The 22,672-nt window shown below is 49.6% G+C and overlaps 7 protein-coding genes across 7 annotated transcripts; 4 read left to right on the forward strand and 3 right to left on the reverse strand.

Moving 5' to 3' along the window:
* Window positions 1-207: 207 nt before the first annotated feature.
* On the forward strand, window positions 208-2,807 carry BDV37DRAFT_246749 (DUF3292 domain-containing protein). The gene is made up of 5 exons (XM_032081785.1): window positions 208-681; window positions 729-938; window positions 1,000-1,511; window positions 1,569-1,796; window positions 1,852-2,807. The coding sequence occupies exons 1-5, from the start codon at window positions 391-393 to the stop codon at window positions 2,636-2,638; spliced, it is 2,028 nt and encodes a 675-aa protein (XP_031942019.1). The 5' UTR covers window positions 208-390; the 3' UTR covers window positions 2,639-2,807.
* Window positions 2,808-2,862: 55 nt separating this feature from the next.
* BDV37DRAFT_293636 (SDR family oxidoreductase) lies at window positions 2,863-3,813 on the reverse strand (the record flags this gene model as incomplete). Its single annotated transcript, XM_032089466.1, has 1 exon — window positions 2,863-3,813. One exon carries the CDS (start codon window positions 3,811-3,813, stop codon window positions 2,863-2,865), a length of 951 nt encoding a protein of 316 aa, XP_031942020.1.
* Window positions 3,814-4,593: 780 nt separating this feature from the next.
* On the forward strand, window positions 4,594-7,299 carry BDV37DRAFT_246761 (putative C6 transcription factor). Its single transcript, XM_032081786.1, has 4 exons — window positions 4,594-4,654; window positions 4,724-5,202; window positions 5,267-6,351; window positions 6,413-7,299. Exons 2-4 carry the CDS (start codon window positions 5,042-5,044, stop codon window positions 7,057-7,059), a joined length of 1,893 nt encoding a protein of 630 aa, XP_031942021.1. The 5' UTR covers window positions 4,594-4,654; window positions 4,724-5,041; the 3' UTR covers window positions 7,060-7,299.
* Window positions 7,300-8,187: 888 nt separating this feature from the next.
* Window positions 8,188-9,246, forward strand: BDV37DRAFT_104685 (uncharacterized protein). Its single transcript, XM_032078244.1, has 2 exons — window positions 8,188-8,354; window positions 8,866-9,246. The coding sequence occupies exons 1-2, from the start codon at window positions 8,333-8,335 to the stop codon at window positions 9,135-9,137; spliced, it is 294 nt and encodes a 97-aa protein (XP_031942022.1). The 5' UTR covers window positions 8,188-8,332; the 3' UTR covers window positions 9,138-9,246.
* Window positions 9,247-9,489: 243 nt separating this feature from the next.
* BDV37DRAFT_104671 (ChAPs family protein) lies at window positions 9,490-11,998 on the reverse strand. Its single transcript, XM_032078243.1, has 5 exons — window positions 11,732-11,998; window positions 11,394-11,674; window positions 10,410-11,341; window positions 9,980-10,354; window positions 9,490-9,924 (listed from the first exon to the last, which is right to left on the reverse strand). Exons 1-5 carry the CDS (start codon window positions 11,887-11,889, stop codon window positions 9,757-9,759), a joined length of 1,914 nt encoding a protein of 637 aa, XP_031942023.1. The 5' UTR covers window positions 11,890-11,998; the 3' UTR covers window positions 9,490-9,756.
* A 512-nt stretch (window positions 11,999-12,510) lies between these two features.
* hir3 (putative transcriptional corepressor of histone genes (Hir3)) lies at window positions 12,511-19,116 on the forward strand. Its single transcript, XM_032081787.1, has 4 exons — window positions 12,511-16,918; window positions 16,971-17,193; window positions 17,258-17,413; window positions 17,474-19,116. The coding sequence occupies exons 1-4, from the start codon at window positions 12,591-12,593 to the stop codon at window positions 18,908-18,910; spliced, it is 6,144 nt and encodes a 2,047-aa protein (XP_031942024.1). The 5' UTR covers window positions 12,511-12,590; the 3' UTR covers window positions 18,911-19,116.
* A 29-nt stretch (window positions 19,117-19,145) lies between these two features.
* Window positions 19,146-22,255, reverse strand: BDV37DRAFT_246770 (kinesin family protein). Its single transcript, XM_032081788.1, has 7 exons — window positions 21,628-22,255; window positions 21,302-21,577; window positions 20,527-21,034; window positions 20,353-20,477; window positions 19,766-20,296; window positions 19,654-19,714; window positions 19,146-19,589 (listed from the first exon to the last, which is right to left on the reverse strand). Exons 1-7 carry the CDS (start codon window positions 21,988-21,990, stop codon window positions 19,258-19,260), a joined length of 2,196 nt encoding a protein of 731 aa, XP_031942025.1. The 5' UTR covers window positions 21,991-22,255; the 3' UTR covers window positions 19,146-19,257.
* Between the last annotated feature and the right edge of the window lie 417 nt (window positions 22,256-22,672).

Genomic DNA, 22,672 nt, shown 5'->3' on the forward strand with positions numbered 1-22,672 from the left:
GCTTCGATTTCACGCGTACTTCCATTTTGGGATTTAAGTGTGGCTTGCAAATGGATTTATGTGGCGGTGCAATGCCGTCGTCCTACATAGCTGCCTGATATATATGGCATTAAATGACATCAGATAATAGATTAACTTGAACCATGCATTAGACTCCACTTATGGAGAAATTGCTACATAAAGAGTGATACTACTAGTAATTACTCTGTGCCATGCAGCAGGACCCAGTCTGCCAAAGTCCCGCAGATCGCGAGGGCGCTTAAAAGAAAGGATGACGTCATTCTCACGGCATCGGATCTATAGATCATGACTGACTTACATAGCATCCATGCTGCCTTCTCTTTTTTTAGCATTGACCTTTCATACAATTGATGATTAGCACCATACAATATGTCAGGACAAAGTTTCACCGACTCCCTGCCAGCCCCTACAGCCGGCTGGGACAATGGCCCGTCAAAACTTGAATTGAAAGAGAGAGAGAAACAAAGCCAGCTTGAAGCATTTGGGCCTACAGATAGTCATGCCCTTTCCCAGATCGATCACGATGAAAAGGGCCTGGCCCAGAAAGCCGGCGATACCGACGAGGTGACAGATTTGGGATGGCAACACTCCCCTCAAGGCCGAATCGTGGCAGGCCTATCGAATGAGGACCTTTGGATGCTCATCAGACGGTTCAACAAGGTATGCTATTTGGTACTACTTGATATTCCAGTATTGACATAGGCCAGCAAATATACTATGTGAAAGCCGTGCCAGATGCCCCGTTACAAAGGTTGGATCTCAATCGTGCTGAAGATGAGCATTTCTCCCCAGATAAATTGCGGGCGACCCTTGAGCGTTTCTATACGACAATTGTTGTGTCGTTGGCTGCATTCTACAAGCATATTGTCAGGTTACGCTCGTGGAGGGAGCCTCGGCGGACAGGGATGTTTTGCGGAGTATGCTTTTCTCTAAATTGTACGTGACTGCTTTCTGGAGGTTGACGGTGTGCGGTTTTAGGTATATTTTCTTGCGTGGCTCCTGGATTTCCTAGTGCCTACAATTTTATGCTTTCTGATTGCACTGGTAATTTACCCTCCATGCAGAACATGGCTGTTCCCACCTGCTCCTATTGCTCTCGTTGATAGCAATACCGGAGGTGTACAGAAGCCCAAAGCTGGTGTGCTAGGCTCTCATGATAGTGTCACCGGCGCACCGGAGAAAATGAAGGGTGAGGCTGCTGAGCAAGAGGCCAGTAACTTAATCACAAGCGCAGCCACTGTGGCGGTGGGAAGTGTTACTGGTAAACATGACCAGGGGACACCTGAAGGTGCTCCCATGGAGGACTCAGTTCCTGATGCCATGCACGCTGTCTCGGAAGCAGCAGATGCACAAACAGCAGCCCACGGGGGAGTACCAGATAGTACTCACGATAAGACAAGGGAGCCCATGAAGGAGACAGTACTCAACGGCGCAAATCTAGGCATGCGTATACTGAGTGATATCACTGATATTTATGAGAAGCTTGGGAAGTAAGTCTAGTCCGCTACAAAGCTGAGCGGAGTGTATCTCTAACGTGGGACTGATAGTGCCCTGTCACCAACCCCTCCATTTTCATCTACTACCCCATATGTCCGGTTGGCAAGCATTTTATCTCTTGGGTTACTTGGGTCATTTGTTACCTCAAGCTACGTGTTTGTCAAAATGGGTACTTTCGTGGTGGGGTTTGGTTTCTTCGGAGACCCCGTTTTTGCTCGTATTACTGCGTACATGAATCGCAAATACCCAGGCTGGATCAAGCTTCTTGAATTGCAAAAGTAAGTTCCTCAAGGAGCCGAACTGACTACCACTTTTTGCTAATCATTTCACCAGCTCCCTCCTAAAAGGAATCCCTACAAACGCCCAGCTAACTTTAACCCTCCTCCGTATCGGCGAAACAAATGCTGCCCCCTTGCCGCCACCACCTTCTGACGCACTACAAAAAGCACCGTCTGCCCCTACATCGCTCAACCCCAGCCAAGTCAACTTGGATGCGTCAGAAGAAGAAATAGCCCAAGCAGTTGCACCAGAACCCATAAAGGAAGAGGAAAAGTCCCAAGCAAACAGACGCAAGAAAACAATAGGTTCCCGCATTGTCGGCTTCTTCCGAGGAACAACTGCAACGGGCATCGAAAGCAAACTTGCAGTTGACCGGGTCCGGGCAGCTGCAGGATCCGAGCACGCTAAATCTCGACTTGGAATTCTCAGCAGGAAGGGCAAAAGGGCGTTGCCTTTGGGACCGGTCCAGTTTGACGCTCGCTACAAAGGCAGTCGAGGAGCTGTGGTGATTGACTCGGCTCGTGACCCGCCAGTGTTGTATTTTACGACAGATCCGGATGCCCTGTTAGGCGACCAGAGGCTTGAGAGTAGGGAAAAGGGAACCGTATCCTTCAGTATGCCCGTAACTGATATTAGGGAGTTGCGGAAGATTGGGGGATTTGGATGGAAGGGGAAACTGGCTGCCGGATGGGCGATGGGAAGTAAAGAGGTGGTTGATGGATTGGAGATTGTTGGGAAGGATCCAAAGAAACAACATTATCAACTTACTGCTATGAAGACGAGGAACCAGTTGTTCAATCGCTTGGTGGCGATTGACGGACAGGTTTGGGAAAGTTATTGATCAGTATAGAACATATGCTAAGATAGTCTCAGGTCTGGAAGTAATCGAAGAGCAAATGGGCCAATGGGCCTCGGAACTGCCCTGCGTATTCTGTGGACATGCGGTGGATCTGTATATGATAAATGTTTCATTGCTCTAATTATGTTTCTATAGCAAGTGCACTGCATCGGATAAAATACCATGAACGTCATATGAATTTCAACATCCTCCACGAAAAGATTTCATTACTGGTTTGTTTCCAGCTGATAGTCCCTAACGGCTTGTTCAAATGACGAGTCGCGCTTAAAGCCCAATGAGATGGCCTGCTTGTTGTCGAATCGCGTGGGCCATGACTCTAGGATTGGCCTGAGACTGGGATCCTCCTTCTCTTTCAACAACGCGAGTTTGTCCTGCCCTCCCACTTTTTCCAGAGCATCCATCATTTCCTGAATTGTAACGCAGATACCCGGTACATTGATCTGGCGGATATGGGGAGGAACCGCATCAGCCGGTAATGAGAGCATGAGGACTAGGTTATAGACGAGAGTGCGCGGAGAGCAAAGCCAGGATTTGAACGATCGGTCTTCAAGCGGAATGATGCACTCCTCTCCATTCAAAGGCTCCCGGATCATTCCCGAGAGGAACGAAGAGGCCGCAGCCGTGGGACGACCAGGTCGAACGGATATCGTTGGGAAGCGAAGGGTGAAACCAGTGATGAAGCCACGTCTTGTGTATTCGTTGATGAGCGTCTCACAGATGATCTTCTCGGCACCATAGGATGACTGGGGGGTGGGAATGATACTATCATCCACCACTTCGGGAAGAGGCTGGCCGTAGACAGCCTGGCTGGAGGAGTATATCACCCGGACACCGGGACAGGTCTTGCGAAGCGCTTCCAGTAGGACACGAGTGGCGTCAACATTGACGCTCATGCCGAGATCGAAGTTGGCTTCAGAGCCGGACGACATGATACCGTGGAAGGCATAGACAGCGTCCAGAGACTTGTCCACGACAGTATCTGCACCTTTAAGGAGGTCTGCGGTGATACTGCGTGCATTTTGGGGGTATTTGACACCCTTCGGAATGGGTGATTCGTTGATATCAGTCAATACCACTTGGTGAGAGGGGTCGTTGAGCAGCTCTTTTGCGAGCAATTGGCCGATGAAGCCTGCAGCGCCGGTGATAAGGATTTGCATAGTGATTTAATTTGTTCAGAAAAACTTGAGAAAAGAGTGAACAAAATTGTACCTACCCAGGTTCCGAGCGAATTGGTTCATATAGGGCAATGTCATCATTCGTCTTCGGTGGGGTTCGGACTGACCTCCACAGTCGCATCAAGTCCGAGGTTCAGGAACAGCTCTCTCCACAGCCGGACTTGCGCCGGGCTGTTAAAGACCGCAGTAAGGATGGAATTCCAGGAACTTCACGAACAGTACCTTATCTTCATGATTTTGATGTGCAGCTAGTTTAGTGCTAGAGCTCCAAGTCGCAGATTTGCGTAGCTTCGCGCTCGTGCGCACACAGTGTAACAAACCACCCGGGCACGCAGATTAGCATCCACCCAGGTGAGGAACGGAGAAAAGACAAATAATAATCTACAAAAAATGTGGTTCGAAAAGATTTTACTAAGAAATTGACCCTAACGATTGATTGTTCTATGAGTATTTGACCACTGGGCATGTTAACGGTTCCTTTCCCCGGACTTTCCCCAGATTTAGCTGCCCCATATGTCAACTCTGTCGTATTCTTGGCTAGAAAAGACTGCAGAGCCATACTACCAATTCTAGTCGCATTACAGCTGGAAGTCAATAGAGATCCCGGAGGACTTGTTCATGGAATATGTCAAGAAGAAGATTGTCATTTCTGATAAGAATGAGAAGCAATGGGAGATCGAGCGCCCCCACGCGCACTTCGAAGCGGGGTATCCAACCTCGCTTTCTCCCACGGGAAACAGTCACACCACTTTTCCTCCTTTTCTTATCTTCAGGGGGATTGGGCTTTGCACAGTACGGCGTATTTTGGCTCCAATTTCTAGATGTATGTCGTTGGACATCCAATTGAATCATGAATATACGATTAGCGACAATTCCACCTTACAATAATTAGCACAATCGCTCCTTTCCCGCCGATCTCAGTCGTCGTCGCATGCCGACTGCATAATGCCGGAGCATCCCCGACCAGTCCTGTTCACTCTTAGTCACAACTACCAATTTACCATTTATCAGCTATGAAGCGCTCGTCCTCTGATGCGGGCCTGGTGTCGCCCCGACGAGAAGATCGCCATCCCTCCACTGTCCCCGACGGACGACCTCCACCACCGAAGATCTCCAAAGCCCGCGCCTGTGAGTGTTCCCGTTGAACCACTGAAGGGACGATCTATAATGAGACAGAGCGGAAAAGTCGCTTGAGGCCTAGGGAGAGGGGATGCATACTAAAACACAATGGATTTCAGGTGCGGAGTGCAAACGTCATAAGATACGCTGTGAGTTCAAATCGGGGGAAACGAGCTGCAATAAGTGCATACGCAGCGGCATAAAATGTGTCGTCAATGACTTCTCGCAGAAGTTTGTTGACGATGATGGCATGTGAGTCGATTTCACGCCTAGAAAACGATGTACTGCTGAGTTCTTGTTCTTATCTTTGCGTCAGATGGAAATCCCAGGCTGCAGCCACCATCCAGCAGCTCCAGGCAGCTGTTTCGCATCTCCTTCGCCATGATGGGCTACCTGAGCTTTCATCGTATGCAACAGGCGATACGCAAAATGGTCCAAGTCCTGTCGCGTCCCACCATGAACATAGATCCTCGCTCGATGGGTCGCAGTCGATCTCTAATCACACGAGTCAACACGGCCCGGGTGTCATTATGGATGTAACTCGGGAGCCTTCCCAAGAGCCAGATCTACAAGACCGAGAATTGGTGCCGGCACCAATGCGTAGTCTTTATGAAGTCACTAAGCTGCGTAACTTACGGAGCAACCTCATCGAACAACCTAAATTAACCTTGCTAGAGGAAGACTTCATCTCACGGGGAGTCCTCTCTATTCATGAGGCTGAAGAACTGTTTGCATATTTTAGTCGGACCATGAATCAGCTCCTTTGGGGAGGGATCATCTTGGTGCACCGGGACCTCACGTCAGTGCGACGAGCATCGACTTTGTTGTCTGCGGCAGTCCTCACTGTCGCTGCACTTCATATCCCCAATCGTACTGAAACTCTAAACCGATGCTACCATGAATATGTATCTCTTGTATCCAGCATGTCCCTGACGCGGGCTCACACGTTAGATGATGTTCGTGGCCTCTGTGTGGGAGCATTTTGGCTATCAGAATTGAGCTGGAAGCTCTCTGGACACGCCGTTCGTATTGCCACGGAGCTTGGTTTGCATCAGAGCTATCAAAAAATGATCCGGGGCCATAGTGACCAGTACGAGCGCGCGCAGCTCTGGTATCTACTCTATGTCTGCGACCATCATTTTAGTATTGCGTATGGCCGACCTCCTGTCATACATGAGGATGCAGCCATCAAGAACTATGAGACCTTCCTGCAATCTCCCATGGTTGTACCTGGTGATATCCGACTGCTGGCACAGGTGGCTTTGTTCATGATCCTGACAGAGGCGTATCGGATGTTTGGGAGCGACACCGAGCAGGCTTTGACCGAGGAAGACTTCGGCCAATTACGAGTCTACAATGTGGCGGTTGATCAATGGCGGCTTCTTTGGCAGCCGCGATCAGGTAAGTTATGTCAAACTCCCATCATCAAGACGCCAATATCTGACCGCCACTTGTACTTCAGCCGATAGCCCTTACGTACGGACGTACCCTTCGAAGGGAGTTGTGCTGCACTATCATTTTGCCAAATTCCAATTAAACTCACTCTCCCTTCGTGCCCTGTCGCCGTCCAACACACCCGTTTTCTCCATGGACCGCAAAGAGTCCGCTAATATCGCTATCTCGTCCGCCATGGCCTGTCTAAATATGGTGCTCGAAGAGCCGGACATTCGGGACGCCATCGTGGGCGTTCCCATTTTTACGCATACGATGGTCACTTTTTCAGCAGTGTTCCTTCTAAAGGTCGCGGTCAACTGGAATTCGGCCTATCTGAGTCTGGATGGACGCGAGGTGCGACGGTTAGTGGAACGCGTCATCGAGCTGTTGAACTGTGTTTCTGCAGGAGAGAGGCATCTGACGAGGCATATTGCGCGTGGCTTGGGGAAGATGCTGGATCGCTTTGATTCCTGGGAGACGGCGTGGCAAGGTGGACCGCCAGTGGGAGGACCGGCGGATCGAAGTAGTAGTGAAGTCCCAGGCGGTGCGAATGCCATGGCACAAGGATTCCCCCCACCAGATCTGATCTACGACATGGTGGGCACATACGGATTTGGACTGGATGAAAATTTGCTGGACCCAAGCATGGCCAACTTTGAGTTTTTGGCGCATTGATAGAGTAGTTTGTGGATAGTTGATACCCTGGGTAGAGGGAAACGTACATAGCTATATACTAATGTATCCGTATATACTCCTGCTAGGCGTGCTCCTTCTTAGCTCGTGGTATTATGCTTTGTCAGGACTGGGATAACTAGTCTGTGTTTATTTGTTGATGCGCGCGAATCATCCGGGGGAATTCATAAATAGTAGCAATTTCATCCGTGCACCAGACACTGTGCCCGAAGGGGACTAGCTCCGGAGGTGCCATGTTTGGGGTTAGTCCATTTTGAGCATGAGAAGAAATTCAATTCCTGACATCATGGTTGCTATCGCGGCTAATGCGACCATATTGCCACGGGCTGGATGCTCCGAACACACTCGGTACCTGTAATACTAGTATGTCACCGACCAACAGTTCGGTTCATCCGGACATGGATTGCGTGGTTACAGTATCACATTACGAAACATTCCTCACTTTGCCCTTTCGATTGAGATTGATCCGTCATCTTACCGTCACTTTTGCAACAGACTGACTCCGTCTTACTCCAGATTCCCTTGGTCTTTAGTTCGCGAACAAAGCCCAGGGGTCCCTGGAGCTGCAGGGGTCCGTTGAGATGTCGACTCCGCCACAGGAACAAGGTCCAATCCTGTTTCAAACACCAGATCGGTGCAGCTCTCGTCACAAGGGGTCATGTGTTATGCGCACCTCCGCGACGGCCTACAGCGACGGCCTCCGATAATCTCCCATTGCGACAAATGCGGGAGCTCTCGCTCTCAGGTTCACTTTAACTCTGCTGGGCCTTTTGCCCAGGTCCAGGTTTCTGCTGACCGGAAGCTTTGGCTGCTTTCCCCCCCTCCTTCTCTCACCCTCCTTTCCTCCAATCGCTGAAGTAAGAGGCCTACTGCTCACCCATTCCGTCCCTTCCCCCCCCCTTCCCTCGCCGACTGAGGCTTTAATCTCCCTGCTGCTGCCGTGGGTAGTACTTGACTCCCCCATCTGCTCTCTCTTTTATTTCGCCCTCTCCCTCCCTCTCCTCCCATTTTCCTTTCTCTCCCTCTCTCCTACCTATCCTCCTCCCCTTCTCGCTACCTTATTTCCTCTCGATTCTCACAGCGCAACCGCTGTGTTATCAGAATATACACGCGCCATTGACTAGCCTTCTATCACAAATTCACATTTCATCTCTTCCATCCATTTCCAATCTACTTAGTTCCTAAGACATCATGTCCACCCGTAAGAGAAAGCAAGAAGCCGAAGAAGAGGAAGAGCTCCAGGCGCTCCCTAGCGATGAGAGCGAGGAGGAAGAAGAGTAAGTTGCACTGCGCTTCTATCCCTTTATCTATGCGCATCCGCGCATCCATCAACGCGCGTTCTCCTCACCATCCTTGTCATCCTATCATCATTCAACTCTTGGTCGCCTTTGGTGCGCCGCATGGATATCCATCATCCCGTCTGTTTTGGATTTCTGTCCGTCGAACGGTCTGGCTTGGCGTATTAATCCTGTTGCCTGTGATGCATTCGTTGTGTTTATCATATCTATCCCTGCATTGAGAGATAGCGTATCGACTAACGGTAGTGATGAACAGGTATGAGGACTCGGAAGTAGGCGAGAGCGAAGGAGAAGAAGAAGAAGGAAGTGAAGAGGAGATTCCTTCCGATGAAGAAGAGGAAGAGGAAGAAGAAGAACCTGCTGAAGACCAAGGTAAGCGCACGTCTATTCCCTATCTCTCTGAATTACTCGACCTCCTTCCGATCTTCACCTTCCTACACCTAGATACACTATTCTCCAGAAAACACAAGCTGACATGCAGAATCTTTAGGCCCCCCTGCTCCCAAGAAACGCAAGACAGCAGCCGCTCCAGCTGAAGACGAAGAAGGTGAGGAAGAAGTAAAAGCAAACGGCAAAGAGGCCGGTGAAAACGGAGTCGGAGAGGACGACGAAGAAGAAGAGGAAGAAGATGAAGGTGAAGAAGAAGCGCCCGAGGAGACAGCCAAAACCAGTGGCCCTGCTTCCTCTGCAGCCAAGACCAAGGGTGACACTGTTCCGAAGGAACCTGAAGTCGACACTGGAGTCGAAGAGGAGAACGAGTGAATGTCCCTTGGTTTGGGGAGCTGTAATCTTTACGTCAAATAATTTGGTTCCGGCTGTAATTGGACTTGGGTACGGTGTTGGCTAGCTTATATCTATTCAATGAAATTGGTCGGTCAATAGTGCCGTCCTTCTATTATAAGATGCGCTCTTTAATATCTCTTCTATAATGGATTAAATGGCCGACAACTTAGCCTTCGAGGGTTCTAAATGTGCTCAACTAGACTTGCTCCCTTTGGGAACAGAGAAATAGAACTTGTAAACCCCCAACTACCACGATTTTTCGTCGCCTATGGGCATGATTTAGGGCAATATATGTGATACGAGGAGGCAAACAGCAGGGCGGGCGACTTAAAAGGCACCGGAAAAGAAAAGTCATACAGCATAAATTGGTTCTATGGGAATTAGTTCTCCAAACAGGGTGTCCGACGTAAGGAAAATGAATGATAAAATAAAGACACAGAAGAAAAGGGGAAAGGGGGAGGCCACGTAAGAGGGAAGACATCATGATAATCAATAACTATCCGCCAACGATGCCTTGCCTGTATACGTAAATATAATTCCGCTAACTAAAGACTTCATTGCTGGTGGGTAGCTATCCACTAAGATATACGGGTCATATTTAGCCATCGCTGCCGCTGCTACGGAAGGTGGCGCACAGTTGGCAATACTGATGGGTGAGGTCAAGTACGGGCTGTGGCAGATTGGTCGCCTGGACAATGCTGCGCACCTTGACGGCACCTTCGTCCTCGATGAGTTTGCGGATAAGATAGAGTAGTTCAGGAGAAAACTTGTGTTTGGTTAGTTGATGGCCTTCGGCGGAGTGTTATTGGAAGTAAACATACCTCTGAGTACCAGCGGTACTGCCAGGCAATAAGTCGAATTAGTGCACCTAGCATCCCTCTCGTATCGTGCTTACTCTCGTACAACTTCAGAATGCCTCGCATGGCCTTGGGAGAGAACCGGATGGCCATACAGTGTTGGTAGGCCTCGATCGCCTCGTCAAAATGATGCAGTCGCTCTGCTAATTCGCCCAGGATTTCCCATTCCGTCGCAGACTTCTTGTATTCAATGGCCTGCTGGCGGTACTGGGCCATCTCTGTGCGCCAGATGGTGTAAATGCGAAGATCCTCGTAGAGAACCATGAAGAGATTGTCGAGCCACCTTTCACAGAGACGCTTGTTGCGGAACTCTGAGTATGACGAATGCGAAGGGTCGGGCTGTGGCGATTAGTATAAGATTACATGCTGCTGGCAGACGGCGTTTGTAACTTACTTCTTCCTTACCAGACTTCACGACCTCGGAGGCCATCGTCTGTTCTGGCTTCTCGATAGAGTCTCCTGCTTGCTCCTCTTTGTTTTCGCTGGGGCCAGCTTCCGGATTCTCATCCTCTTCATCAGCGTTGGTGCCATTTTGTTGTTCTTCGTTACCATTGGTCGCTATAGAACTGCTGCGCCGTATAGACTTAGAGGTTGAATGCTGCCGTTCGACCCGATACTCCTCTTCCATAACAAACACTTCACTGCGAATCTTCAGAAGCTGATCCCAGCCGATCGCGGCAGCAATCTTGGTTAACAGGTTATATGCTTTCAGGAATGTCCCCTGGTATGCGGCAGCGTGCAGTCTTCGTAGAGAAGGATGGACATAGTCGTGTGGGTCCCCCTGCTTTGGTTGGCCCTCATCAATCTCATCCAACATGCTCTCTGCGAGGATAGGAAGCATGATGCGTGACGGCTGGGGCATGCGAGGGGTGTCTTTATCCTGGTACGTAAACATCGGGCATGAATTCAATGTAAGGAGTGCGAGGTCCCATTGTTCCAAGTTCACATACACTTCGGCCAGTCGTGCCCAAGTGCTGAACTCGCTGGGCGCAGCAGTCACAGCCCGCTTCGCGCATTCCAAAGCCATTTCCCCCTCTCCCTTACTCTGGCAGAAGGCTGCCTGGCAGTCGAGCAATGCATAGTCCATGGGGACGTCCTGCAGTGAGTCGTACATCAACCGTACTGCTTGCACCTCCTCATCTGCCATTATGAGAACCCGGGCTAGCAGGGAAGAGACCTCAACATCCCGTATACGGAGCTTTTCTAGAAGATTTATGCCAGATGTGTAGCGTCCCGTTGTGCGAATATATTTCAAAAGGCCCGCAGTAAGATGATTGCTGACGGTGTTGGGAACTTGTGTCTCAGGATCGGAGCTCAGCTGCCTACCTATTATTGCATTGTTAGTATAAGCGCGCATCGAAATCATCGTGTACCATACCCAAGAAGAAAAGCCGCTCCGCAGCATCCATGAACTTGTGCTCCATCTCTGTATTTGTGACTGGGTTGAATCGACGCACTCCGACGATCTTTCGAATCGAATCTCCACTACCGTCGTCCGCATAGGTATAGGCTCGCAAGACTCCGCATAGAAATGTCTCTAACCACAGAGCTTCAGTTGCAACACGTTTGTCCCCGCGCTCGTCGATGCAGTAGCTCTCGAGACTACCGGGAATTTTGACTTCGACACGCATGTCAAGGTGGGAGAAGGCATTGTAGCAACTGTAAATCTGTTAACACCTCTAACTGTATGGAAGTCGTTTTTGCAAGTGCCCTGACCAGTATATCCCTGAAACCACTTTGTGCGTCTTATCGAGGGGGGAGAAGGTGAGCGTATTTACATAGGCGGCCAAGCTAGCGGACGATGAAGCATCAATGCCAGTGACATGGTGATAGACTCCGGTCTGTGAGAATCGTCTTCCGTTAATAATTGTCATCACTCAACCTCCGAGAAAGCCGTTCGTTGAATGAGCGACCGGAGGCTCCCAGAAACGCACCTGACGGGTCGAATTGGTCTTGGGTTGTTTGACCAAATACACCAGGTCTGGCGGACCTAATTCGCGCAAGTTCTGTAGGGATTCGGTACGTGCATCGACAGCGGCGAAGAGGTCTTCCTCTTCGTAGAGTCTGACAGCGATTTCAAGGGTCAGCGCCAAAGTCAATGGTGGCCCGAATGCAGTTGATAACAGGTCTCAGGAACACACAAAGCGAGGGGAAATGCATACTCGGGGACAGCTGGCGCAACCATGGCGCATGGAAAAGCGCAGGCCGAACTTAAATCAAGAGAAAAAGCAGAAAGCACCAAGTACTACAACGGACTCATCAATCGTGCTTGAAGGACAGATGGCGCAGGAACAAACAAGTCGTCGTCACCTCAGTTGATTAGTGCCTGGGGGTGGACGGGCTGGGTCCTCAGGCACCGGTCTATTCCTCTTTGGGTAATTCAATGTCGGAACGCGTGAAATGCGTGTCCCCAGTCACGGGCTAGACCCGGACAGCTTGGATTCTATCCTGCTTTACCTTTTCCTCCCCACGGCTTAGTCTTATCAAATATAGGGACTGGCTTCCCTTTTCGGGAGATGCTGTCGAGACTGTTACCGATGTCTGGATTCTCCCTGCAGCCTGAATAAACTGCAACATGTCAAGCTGGGCCGCATTGAACATCGAGCCCGCCGAGGCGGTAGAAGAAGAGGTTGATGACACTAAGGAAATCCAAATTGAGGAAGCTCTCAAGCTATACCAAAATGCCCTGAAGCTTCACTCACAGGGTCCCCACTTCTACGCTCAAGCGGCGGAAGCATATGATGCTCTTCTTAGTTCGGAAATATTCAAGTACCCGGAGTCTCTCTCCGACTACAAAAGAGCTGCAACCGAGCTTGAATTGGCGGAAACATCCGACTATGTTGGTAATGCAGACGGTGGTGGACCGCTAGCAGACTACGATATCAATGATTCCACATCCAGTACTTTGCTGCAGACCATCTATCTTGCGTATAAAAACCACGGGCAGTTCGTACTAGATTCTTTGCGCGCCATTATAGAGAATGCTGCCCAGGCGTCAGACGCCACTCAAGATCTCTCGGCTGAAATTGCTGAGCGTGCGAACACTGCCCTGACGTCCTTCGCTGAAGCCCTGGAACGTGATGACACAGACCTTAACCTTTGGAGACAAAGCGCCAGGCTTTGCAGTACTTTACAAAGCTATCGCTTAGTCCGCTACTGCTTGGAAAGTGTCCTGGCAGATGATGAAAATCGCCTGGAGGTCCGAACGGAACAGCTAGGCTTGGAGGAAACTTTTGCAGAAGAGCGTCTTCGGGAAACGTTGCTGTCGCTGCAAGATAGAATATCGGTTTGCCAAGTCCCGATTAAGAAACCCAAGAAAGCCCTTCTCAAATTTCTCAAGCGCCAAAGTGACCCTTACCCGTATCTGCCTGGATTACCCAACAACCTTCAGGATGTCCTTCCGTCGAAAAGCCCCCTAGCTTTAAGCGCCACACGACATGATCTGAAGCCTCTTTCACCAACATGGGCCGATCTTGGCAAGACCATCCTTCAAGCGTTAACGGATGAGGAGCAGGGCACTATTGATGTAAGCCCTGGTACTGCAGTCTGCGTTTCAATACCAGCTCTTAGCCCCGAGCTGAAAGCTACGGCGACCAAAGAAACACAGATTCAAGATCAGCCATTAAAGGCACAGGATGAAGAGGTTCAAAGTAGCCAGAAGCAAACCATCCACATGTCGGGGGAAGATAGCACCATGGACGTTCATCCATCTGTGAAACATGAAGCGCTGGACTCAACTGCAGAACACGCGGATGACCACTCATCTATTGATCAACGGGCTGAAAAGCAACTTATAGAATCATTGGAGATCCAGACGTCACAATCTCCCGAGATATCTAATCAACAGGAAACTCCAAATGCCGACGATCCTGACCCTAAATCATCGACCAATGGGGCACGAAAGCGATCTTCTGCATCAGCCGTCGCCGAGGATCAGACTGAAAGCGTTCGATCCAAGAGCAGAAGGACCCGTCTGCGAGAGTCACACGCAGAGGCTTCATTACAAGCTGATGAAGTCTCGTTTGACCATAACAAATACTATGAAGACCGTCTAGAGGCTTTCATTAGAGCGGACGAATGGGTGTTCGGTACGGTTGAGTCTCTGTTGACCAAGTTCGGGATTGAAGACTTAGGGTCAGTTGATGAGCTGAGGAAACAAATTTCCCCTACTACCGATGGGAAAGACCTTCCAGATAGTGAAATCAATGGGAAGGCTGAGTACATACTGCCTCGAGATTTGAGACACATTATGACGGGTTGGGATGAAGGGAAGTCTCAGGCGACACTCCAATGTGATAATGTTGCAGCACTTCAAGACATTCAAGGTATGGGCAAGTCTGGGCTGGCTATCTTCCTGGAGCACTCCAGGAAGTCTGCTCGGAAGCTAGGGATGAAGCAAGTTCTCTCCGGTACTGAGGAACTACTCATGCTCATGAATACCATCAATGAAGGATGGTTTCACCTCCGTGAAGCCGCTTTGGAGTGGCTCAAATGCCTTCTCATGCCAGATTACGGGTGTGTTTCTACGGAGGATGGCGTATCTGGCACTTCAAACTTCCCTAACATGCATTCCACATACACTTTATTCCAGTGGCCAGATGCACTGAAAGAGACGGTGGTGCAAATATTGATACAAGAGGATGAAAACATATACAAGGGAATGAGCGAACACGTTGAGACTCTTGAACGCCGAATCCTTGCTGCTAGCGCTGACACGCCGTTTGAATACACCACGAATCATTTCGCATATCTCGAGATGATTCAAGCCATGTTTGAGCTCCATCTTGATATATACGCCTCCATTAACAACCCAAACAGTGAAATTGATCAAGGAATCAGGGTACAACAAAAAGATCGTTTAGCACGGTGGAGCTTGCTAGCGCGTACCTCACTGACTCACTTCATGGATTACTCTACACCCGGCAGTTATCAGGATAATATCGTTCTTCGCCATATCTGGGCATCCACATTCCATTCGAACATGACAACGGACGCCGAGCGGGAACACGTATTACTTTGCCTTCAGGAGCTGAAGCGCTTGCTTAGTCGCTTGAAGGAGCCAGTGATAAACCTAGTGAACAACGCAATTATGCCGGAAATATCGATTGAGGCCGTTGATCAAGAGATTTCGAAGCTGGAGTCTATGGACTTCTTCATGAGAATCTTTAACACTGAATCAGAAGACCCTGTAGGACTCATCGAAACCATAGAACCTATCCTGGAACCTGGTTCGGTCCAGTTTGTTGAAGAAAACACCTCAGAGGAACAGGGTCATTCTCTACCGACGTCACAGCTTCACGAAATGGGCTCTTTCTTAGATCGAGGAGATGCTACTTTGAGGCTTTTCCTATGGAAGAGGCTACAAGACGCGTACAAGAAGATCGACTACGCACCGAAAATTGTGTCATGCTACCTGCGGAGTATTGAAACTATTGTGAGAGAGCTTTGGAACCCGGCACATCTAGAAGAGCCTAGTGAGCACCGCCAAATCACTTTGCTCCGTTGGTTAAAATCTCTCGATGGAATTTTGAATAAGACCGTAACAGCAGTTTTACAGGAGCCAACCAAAGCATACGAATGTTTTGATATGGACCACGTCAAGTCATCGCTATCTGCAGTAACACTAGTATTGAAGCTACTTCATAGTTTCGTGCTTTATGAAGATTCGGTTCGTGTGGGCCAGCTATCTGGCTCCGACGTACGCGGAGCGTTGGCAAAGTCATTGGAAAGCTTCAGAGATAAGCTGCGGGATATGCACGTCCGTTGTTGGATCCTCCATTATACCCTTTTGAGAGAAGCTATTGCGCAGAACCCAGAGCTCTTCGAGACGCCCCTCGAGGACCGCATTCTTTACTTGCGCTCTGTGCACAATGCTTTAGGCATCAGGATGATGTGCAAACGTTCCCACAAGCAGTTTCTTAAGCTTGTCAAATCCGAGATTTTCTCTTTGGATGACAAATCGGACTATGAGTATGATATTTGTCAACTGCTTTACGACATACACGGTATCAAATTGTCACCGGTTGATGGTTATCTGGAGGACCATGGCTGTCCACCGGAGAAATTGGATCGCTCGACAGCTATTCTGATGATTGACTTTGTCATGAAGCAGGCGAAGAAAATGAACATCAGGGATCTGTCAAAATCCGACTTGAAGTACACCATTGAAAAGATGCAACAGGCCATCGGCACCACAAAATCATCACCCCCACTATCCTACAATAAGCGCATTCTGACAGCTTACTTAAAATCTCCGTTAAACCCAACTGAAATCTTCCGTGCCGTTCGGGGAGTTGAAGATCTTGCGTTGCTCCCGGTGCCCACCGAGAGTGCGGTCATTGCGAAGAATGGGTGGTACTTCCTGTTGGGACATGCTGCGCTGACCAAATTCCGCTCCCAGAAGCGTCTTAACCCCATTCCAACCACTGACCTTGACGAAGCTATCACATGGTTCAGACAGGATTTGGAACACAACACTCAAAGATGGGAATCATGGTATCGACTTGCCCAGACTTATGATTCGAAGCTGGAGGAGGACATAACGTGGTCTGCAGACAAGATTAATAATAACCGGACAGAGTTGGTGACTTGGCAACGCTATGCAATCCATTGCTATGCTATGGCCGTTGCAACGGCAGCAAGAAACGCCGATCCTACGCCAGAGACTCGAGCACTTATATCCGACCTCTACACTGACTTTGGAATTCGTCTGTACTCATCGTCTCGAGAACCCTTATCCATGGCGGCTTTTAGCCTTTCCGATTTTACTCGACATTACAATAGTGAGGAAAACCAGCAGATGTATGAAGCGCTCCCCTTCAAGGAGATGAGGTTGTACTCCGTCTGGAACCTTGCCAGCTACCTCCTTAAGCGTGCCATTCCCAATAAACCCAAGAGTTGGATGTATGTCTTTCCTTAGCTACAACTGACAATGTGGCGACTAACTGTGACTTAGGACTCGTTACATGCTAAGTAAATGTCTCTGGAAGATGTTCAGCTGTGATGATTCCGTCAGGGGCACATCAAGGCACATTCACCTTGATGATCTCCTAGATTCTCTGCTCGATGCTATTGATGCACTGCCCCAGAAGAGGGATTCTCGGTCCGATCCTATCTTCGAGCCTCACTATAAGCTCGTATCTATTGTTCACAAACTTGTGCACAGAGGAGTAGTTACGGTACGCAACATCCCCCAGGGTTGGCTTTGACCATGTGTGAGCGGCAGTTAACTTTTCTTTCCAGCCGGCTGAAGGAAGCAAGACTCTTGTGGCCACTCCTTGGGCACGAAAGGTGCCACCTCCGGAGGAAGGTGCCCCTTGGAAGCCATACATATTGGCTGTCATTCGAAACTTGAAGCATGCCGACAAATCGAACTGGCATCATCGCATGACTGTCAGGGTAAGTCTAATCATCTGCACTATTTATTAGCTGTCACGAACCAAGGCTTACCTGGACTAGGCTGCACATATCACCTATGATGATGACAAGGACGCTGCTGCAGCTGCAGGAGCCAAGGGTGAACTTACACACCAGATATTCACAAAGACAATGACGATCCAGGTGTGGAGGCCTGAGAATGAGCGTCCCGGAAGACACTTCGTCTACACGGCACGATACGTGTATTTCTTCGTGGCTCTACTAGAACAGCTGGATGATCGTGCAAGCCTCGACCAACTACTTCGTCGGGTCAGGAAAAAGCAGGGCGATTTCATCAACCATGCCAAACTATGGGAAGACCTCTGTCTAACCTATGCACGAGTCATACGAAAAGCAGGAAACATCAACGAAGGACATGACGAAAGCGTCTTCAAACCCATCGGATGGGACGAATTCGTCGCAAACACAGCTCGCCTAGAAGGCCTCTCGCAGTTAGCTCCAGAGAGCATAACACTCCTCGAACTTCTTCGCGATGCCGTCGAGCTGAAGAAGTTAAACAACAACCTCATGAAAGTCTCCTTATTAGAAGATCTCATCGCCGACATCTACTCCCGCCTATACGAGGTCAACATGCCCAACGTCATCGAACAAGCGAACGAAGAAAACAAAGAGAAAATGAAGGTAGACCACCTCCTCATGGCCAGCGATGGTGCCGCAGACACCCCTACGCCCCCGACTTCTGCGCCTGCATCCGAAGCCCCGGCACCCCGTGGCCGTACAAAGGGCATTGCAAGACGGGACATACAGAAACGGGCCGAGACAATTGTCCAACGCAAACTCGCGCCTCGCGCTCCTGTTGCCAAAGCACCAACCGCTGCAGAAAGTGAACCATCACACGCCATCGGCGCAGTCACTTCCGCTCCCGAGCAAACGAAGGATACAGCTACGTCCGCTGCGGCGGCTGATGAGCTGGCCTCGGGGCAACAGAGCGATATCCCCAATAGCTTGCATGACAGTGCCGATGATGAAAGCGAGCTGAGTGAGATAGATGATGAGAAATTGTCTAAGCTTGCGGCAGAGCGCAGCTTGTTGTTCCCTAATCTACAGGATAGGGGATCTTTGGATCCGGAGGTGGAAATGTCGGCACCAGCCAGCGCTGATGGGGACGGAGCTAATGAAGTGGCCGGCGACGGGGAAGAAGACGGTGATAGGGAGGAAGATGCTGATCTTGGTGATGAAGGTGAGACCATGGTAGAGGAAGGCGAAGAGGGTGCTGAAGGCGATGAAGGCGAGATTGACGGAGAGGGCGAGGGTGAAGGCGAAGGAGAAGACGAAGAGGATAATGAAGCCGCTGGGGAAGAAGAAGCGCTGGGGGAAGGTGATGGCGAGCCTGAGGGCGAAGTTGACGGGAACGAACCCAACCAAATGGAAGTCGACGAGGGAGGCGAGCAACCCGCAGCTCCTGAGGCTGACCAGGAAAGTGACCATGTGTCTGATTCTGAGGCAATGGATATCTGAGGCGCTCAGACTCTAAAGCTTTTTTTCATGATTTCACTGATATCTCAGGGCCAACTCCTACGGCTGCACGATTTCTATCATCTGCTTCTAATTTGCTATGGTAAAAGGCGTTCAGGTGCGAGGAAGTATACGGTAAAGGTGGTATTTTAAAATGTGTACCATAAACAAGAATTAATATTTATACATGAAATGTCGTAACATCACAAGCCAAAGCATAACGCCCATGATCCTTTTCATATAATGTACAGTAAATAAGCGTTCCAATGTGTCAAGTCAAAGAAAGATGAACATGGGGTAGGGCGTGTCAAAACTTCAATCCGACTTCACGGAATATATCATCAGGGGATTTAGATGTCTTCCTCGGGGGCAAAATCCCATTTGCGGGTTGCCATCTTTCTTAGCCTCTTCCCAGGGGAGTTCGCAGGTGGAGCAGGAGAGAACATGCTGTCTGCAAGCTTCAACTGATCCATCCGCTGGAGAGCCATGTCAATGTCACTTTCGCGACCAAGAATATTGGAGTTGCGAGACGGCTCGAGCGTATTCTTGGATTTAGACTTCTTTGTAGGAGACCGGCACATCAGTTCACGTTCCAATGATGTAACCTTGCTGCGAAGCTGGTCAATTTCAAACTCCAGTTCTTCCACCTTCTCATCCTTAGAAGGCTCGGGATCTGTATGGACTAGGTGCACCTGTTAGTTTGACCACAGACCATCGAGGGATAAGGGAAGGCGTGGAAACAGTACCTTGGAAGCCACGAGACAATAGTTCGATCTTCTTATCAAGGTGTTCATCGTTATGGCCAGCCTGCAACGATCAGCGAAATTGTAAAAGTTGTCTACAAGTCAAGGTGCTCACCTGTTCCTCCAGAGCAATTTGCCACTTCTTTCTCTCTTCTTCCATCCTCTCATCCATTTCGGCCCAGCACTCTTCGCGCACTTCCTGCTCGATCATGAGACATGTTTCTTCGGTAGATTTCAGTCTCACATCTAATTCTGCTCTCATGATCTCTTCTTCTGCTAATCTCACGGAAAGTGCCTCATTCTCCTTCATCAGTCTGTTGATTTCGGCTAATGCTTTGTCGAGCTCTTCACTGGTTGCCATATTCGGTGTAGAGCGTCCGCTAACAGAAGATTTGCGAGGTTCAACTGTAGCAGAGAAGACAGACTCGGTCGCAGATGGAGCCCGGGGCACAGTGACTTCCCGCGCCAACGCCGAATAACGCAGGATCTGCGAAGTTGCGTTGTAGTCCCCGAGGGGATCAGCGGTTACTACCATAATTGCCTTTTGCGGGTGGCGATTGGGACCAGACGTCTGATTAGATGATGGGAATGAGTTTGAGAATAGTAGCTCGGTGAGCTTGCATTGTCTGAATGGGACCAGCGCAGTCTATGATAATTAGCAAGACAGAAGCGGACGCTCGTAAGCGTGAAAGTGAATCGTACCTTCCCCTCTTGTATCTCACTCTGCATTTGTAAGCATTGACCGAGATACATCAGACTTTCGTTGATTTTGCCCGCTTCAGCCAGGGTAGATCCAGCTGTTTTGGCGGTTCTTGCACGCTCGGAGCCTAGAAAACGGTTAGCATCTTTCCGATATGCCTTTATTTGTCACCTTACCAGCAAGATCTGCCACTGTGAGAGTGTTGCCCATCCATGTTTCTTCTCCTGTTCTCTTGTTGCGCATCCTTCTCTTAACTTCGAGGCAGAAGAATCCATGGCTTCGGGAACTGACACTGTTTGCGCCAGTACCTGTGACTTTGCGCTCAGTAAGTCCGACTTCGAGGATGGCCAGTGCCTCTTCGTAACTACTGCAGGCTATTTTGCGTAAGCCCGCGACAACCTTTCTGTCGGGAGATCCTTCAGTAGACTTGAAAAGGAGGGGTCTTCGTCTGTCCTTCTGGGTGGTTCCCCCTCGCGATACGGTACTACCTTGGCCTGGCACTATCGCTGGCGACAAGAGGTCAAAGATGCGGTCATTATAGACTTCATACATTGACACCAGTACAATATATTCAGAGTTAGGGTTCAGTTCCAATGTGAGATGGCTAACATCGGGCGAACGAGGTGGAACATTTGGCCGCTGGGGCAGATTACGGCGAGGGAAAATAATGGCAGGGGCCGGTTCCTTTAAGTGTTGAGATTGTTTAGCGCGATTCAGCTCAATCAAGGTAGGCTGAGTGTATGAAAGTGCAAGGGAAAAGCCAGGGACCATCTGTCTAGGGCTCGCTTTGATGGCGAGATTTTGGCTAAGGCGGCTCATGTGGCTCAAGATTGGGGAATATCCATTGCGTAGGCTATACACCACATTTTGGCCGCAAAAAGGACTTGGAGAGGGGACTTGAGGACGCAAAACCGAGGACCTGAGCAATTGGCGCTGGGGAGGGAAGCATACCGTCAGAGGAGTCTGAGCTCTGGAGGAGCTCATTGGGGTCTGTGCTCTAGAATTCCTACCACGATCGGCACTTTGATCTCCGTACACAGCCTCGAGAAACGTCTGTGCCGTGAATATCTGCGATTCTGACTGGTCCGACGACGCAACTGAGGACAAAAGAAGGGGATTGATAGAATTATCTGGTGGTTTGATTGTCGATGCTAACGATTTGAAAATCACATCGAGACTCATCTGGGTGAGGCCTCTTTGGGTCTTCGAGCCCAAGATGGTGTGGCTCTATACATGGCCGTCAGCACCGCTTCATATCTTGCTCCGTTTGATCCTACCTTTCCACTTCCTGTCACACCTAATGTAGCGACCAAGCCATCCCTTCCCTCAAGCAACACTCCCCGTATAATTGAATCGAGGCCCGTGTCCTCGAACACACTTAACTGAGAAGCCGACTCTTCGAAAACCTTGGTAAAGCCAAATTTCTCAACTGCCCGCTTTCTAGCATCGCTTGGTGGTTGTAAAATAATATGAGTTGCCGCTGGAGCTGGAGTCTCTTGGTCAATTTCAACGACATCTTGAGATTCTGGATACTCGACTGTTAAGCATCGTTCAACCTGGTCATCTTGCTGAGAGATGGGCGGACGAAGGCGGAGGTACACCTGAAATAGTGACGATTGAGAGGGTTTCGCTGGATTCATAGCTGCGGGTCCTTGTCTGTCGGCTGTTCACATAGGAGGAGACACGACAGCAACAAGTGGGTTAGTATCGCTGTCTCCACGTTGGCCTGGTTAGTCGGATCGTGATAACGTGAAGCAGTTGATGGGTTTCCACTTTCAGATGTCATGCTGAGGCAGTCATGCCCCTTTAGGTTAGTGTCATGTTGCCCAGGCAACTATCCTCATCAGGGGAAATGGGGTTCATGCCCCCTTCATCAGGCCAAAATCCTGCATCCCGAGGTGCAGCCCTAAGCAATACCACTTTTGTTACGTCAAACAACACACCTCATACATTGTCCACTGTCAGGGTCTGTTTTTCATGACTTCGAAACTCTCTATACGAGGTTCCGCCTCGTGATAGCCTAGTACCTCCTCTGGTCACTTACTTGGCTCAGCCCTTCTCGTATTCGTTAAGCGGAACCACAAAATAGATGGCGACTTGCGAAGTCCATGTCACCATGCATGCGCCCGGTAGCATCTTTTGATCCTCATTGACGATCCCAGACGTAATAAGCCTCCAGTGCAATTTCAGATGACAACAAGTATGGCATTTAAAATTAGCCTCATTTCCAGAAACTGTTTGGTTTGGGTAAGATAAATTGCTTAAACCAACCCAGAAAGAACGGTACCCACTAAATCCACTACCACAATTTAGATTGAGGCT

This window comes from Aspergillus pseudonomiae, assembly GCF_009193645.1.
Source record: "Aspergillus pseudonomiae strain CBS 119388 unplaced genomic scaffold BDV37scaffold_28, whole genome shotgun sequence".
Taxonomy (NCBI): Eukaryota; Fungi; Ascomycota; class Eurotiomycetes; order Eurotiales; family Aspergillaceae; genus Aspergillus; species Aspergillus pseudonomiae.

Bases quoted from the DNA above. Each gene is read 5' to 3' on its own strand.
- BDV37DRAFT_246761 (XM_032081786.1), top strand. From the start codon at position 5,042: ATGCATACTAAAACACAATGGATTTCAGGTGCGGAGTGCAAACGTCAT. The intron at 5,203-5,266 runs GTGAGTCGATTT...TCTTTGCGTCAG, and splicing joins TTTGTTGACGATGATGGCAT to ATGGAAATCCCAGGCTGCAG. The intron at 6,352-6,412 runs GTAAGTTATGTC...CTTGTACTTCAG, and splicing joins TCTTTGGCAGCCGCGATCAG to CCGATAGCCCTTACGTACGG.
- BDV37DRAFT_246770 (XM_032081788.1), bottom strand. From the start codon at position 21,990: ATGAATCCAGCGAAACCCTCTCAATCGTCACTATTTCAGGTGTACCTC. The intron at 20,478-20,526 runs GTAAGGTGACAA...ACCGTTTTCTAG, and splicing joins CACAGTGGCAGATCTTGCTG to GCTCCGAGCGTGCAAGAACC. The intron at 20,297-20,352 runs GTACGATTCACT...TAATTATCATAG, and splicing joins GTGAGATACAAGAGGGGAAG to ACTGCGCTGGTCCCATTCAG.
- BDV37DRAFT_104685 (XM_032078244.1), top strand. From the start codon at position 8,333: ATGAGAGCGAGGAGGAAGAAGA. The intron at 8,355-8,865 runs GTAAGTTGCACT...CAGAATCTTTAG, and splicing joins GAGAGCGAGGAGGAAGAAGA to GCCCCCCTGCTCCCAAGAAA.
- BDV37DRAFT_104671 (XM_032078243.1), bottom strand. From the start codon at position 11,889: ATGACAATTATTAACGGAAGACGATTCTCACAGACCGGAGTCTATCAC. The intron at 11,342-11,393 runs GTATGGTACACG...ATGCAATAATAG, and splicing joins GGAGCGGCTTTTCTTCTTGG to GTAGGCAGCTGAGCTCCGAT. The intron at 9,925-9,979 runs GTATGTTTACTT...ACCAAACACAAG, and splicing joins AGTACCGCTGGTACTCAGAG to TTTTCTCCTGAACTACTCTA.
- hir3 (XM_032081787.1), top strand. From the start codon at position 12,591: ATGTCAAGCTGGGCCGCATTGAACATCGAGCCCGCCGAGGCGGTAGAA. The intron at 17,194-17,257 runs GTACGCAACATC...TTTTCTTTCCAG, and splicing joins TGCACAGAGGAGTAGTTACG to CCGGCTGAAGGAAGCAAGAC. The intron at 17,414-17,473 runs GTAAGTCTAATC...TACCTGGACTAG, and splicing joins ATCATCGCATGACTGTCAGG to GCTGCACATATCACCTATGA.
- BDV37DRAFT_246749 (XM_032081785.1), top strand. From the start codon at position 391: ATGTCAGGACAAAGTTTCACCGACTCCCTGCCAGCCCCTACAGCCGGC. The intron at 682-728 runs GTATGCTATTTG...GACATAGGCCAG, and splicing joins TCATCAGACGGTTCAACAAG to CAAATATACTATGTGAAAGC. The intron at 1,797-1,851 runs GTAAGTTCCTCA...TCATTTCACCAG, and splicing joins AAGCTTCTTGAATTGCAAAA to CTCCCTCCTAAAAGGAATCC.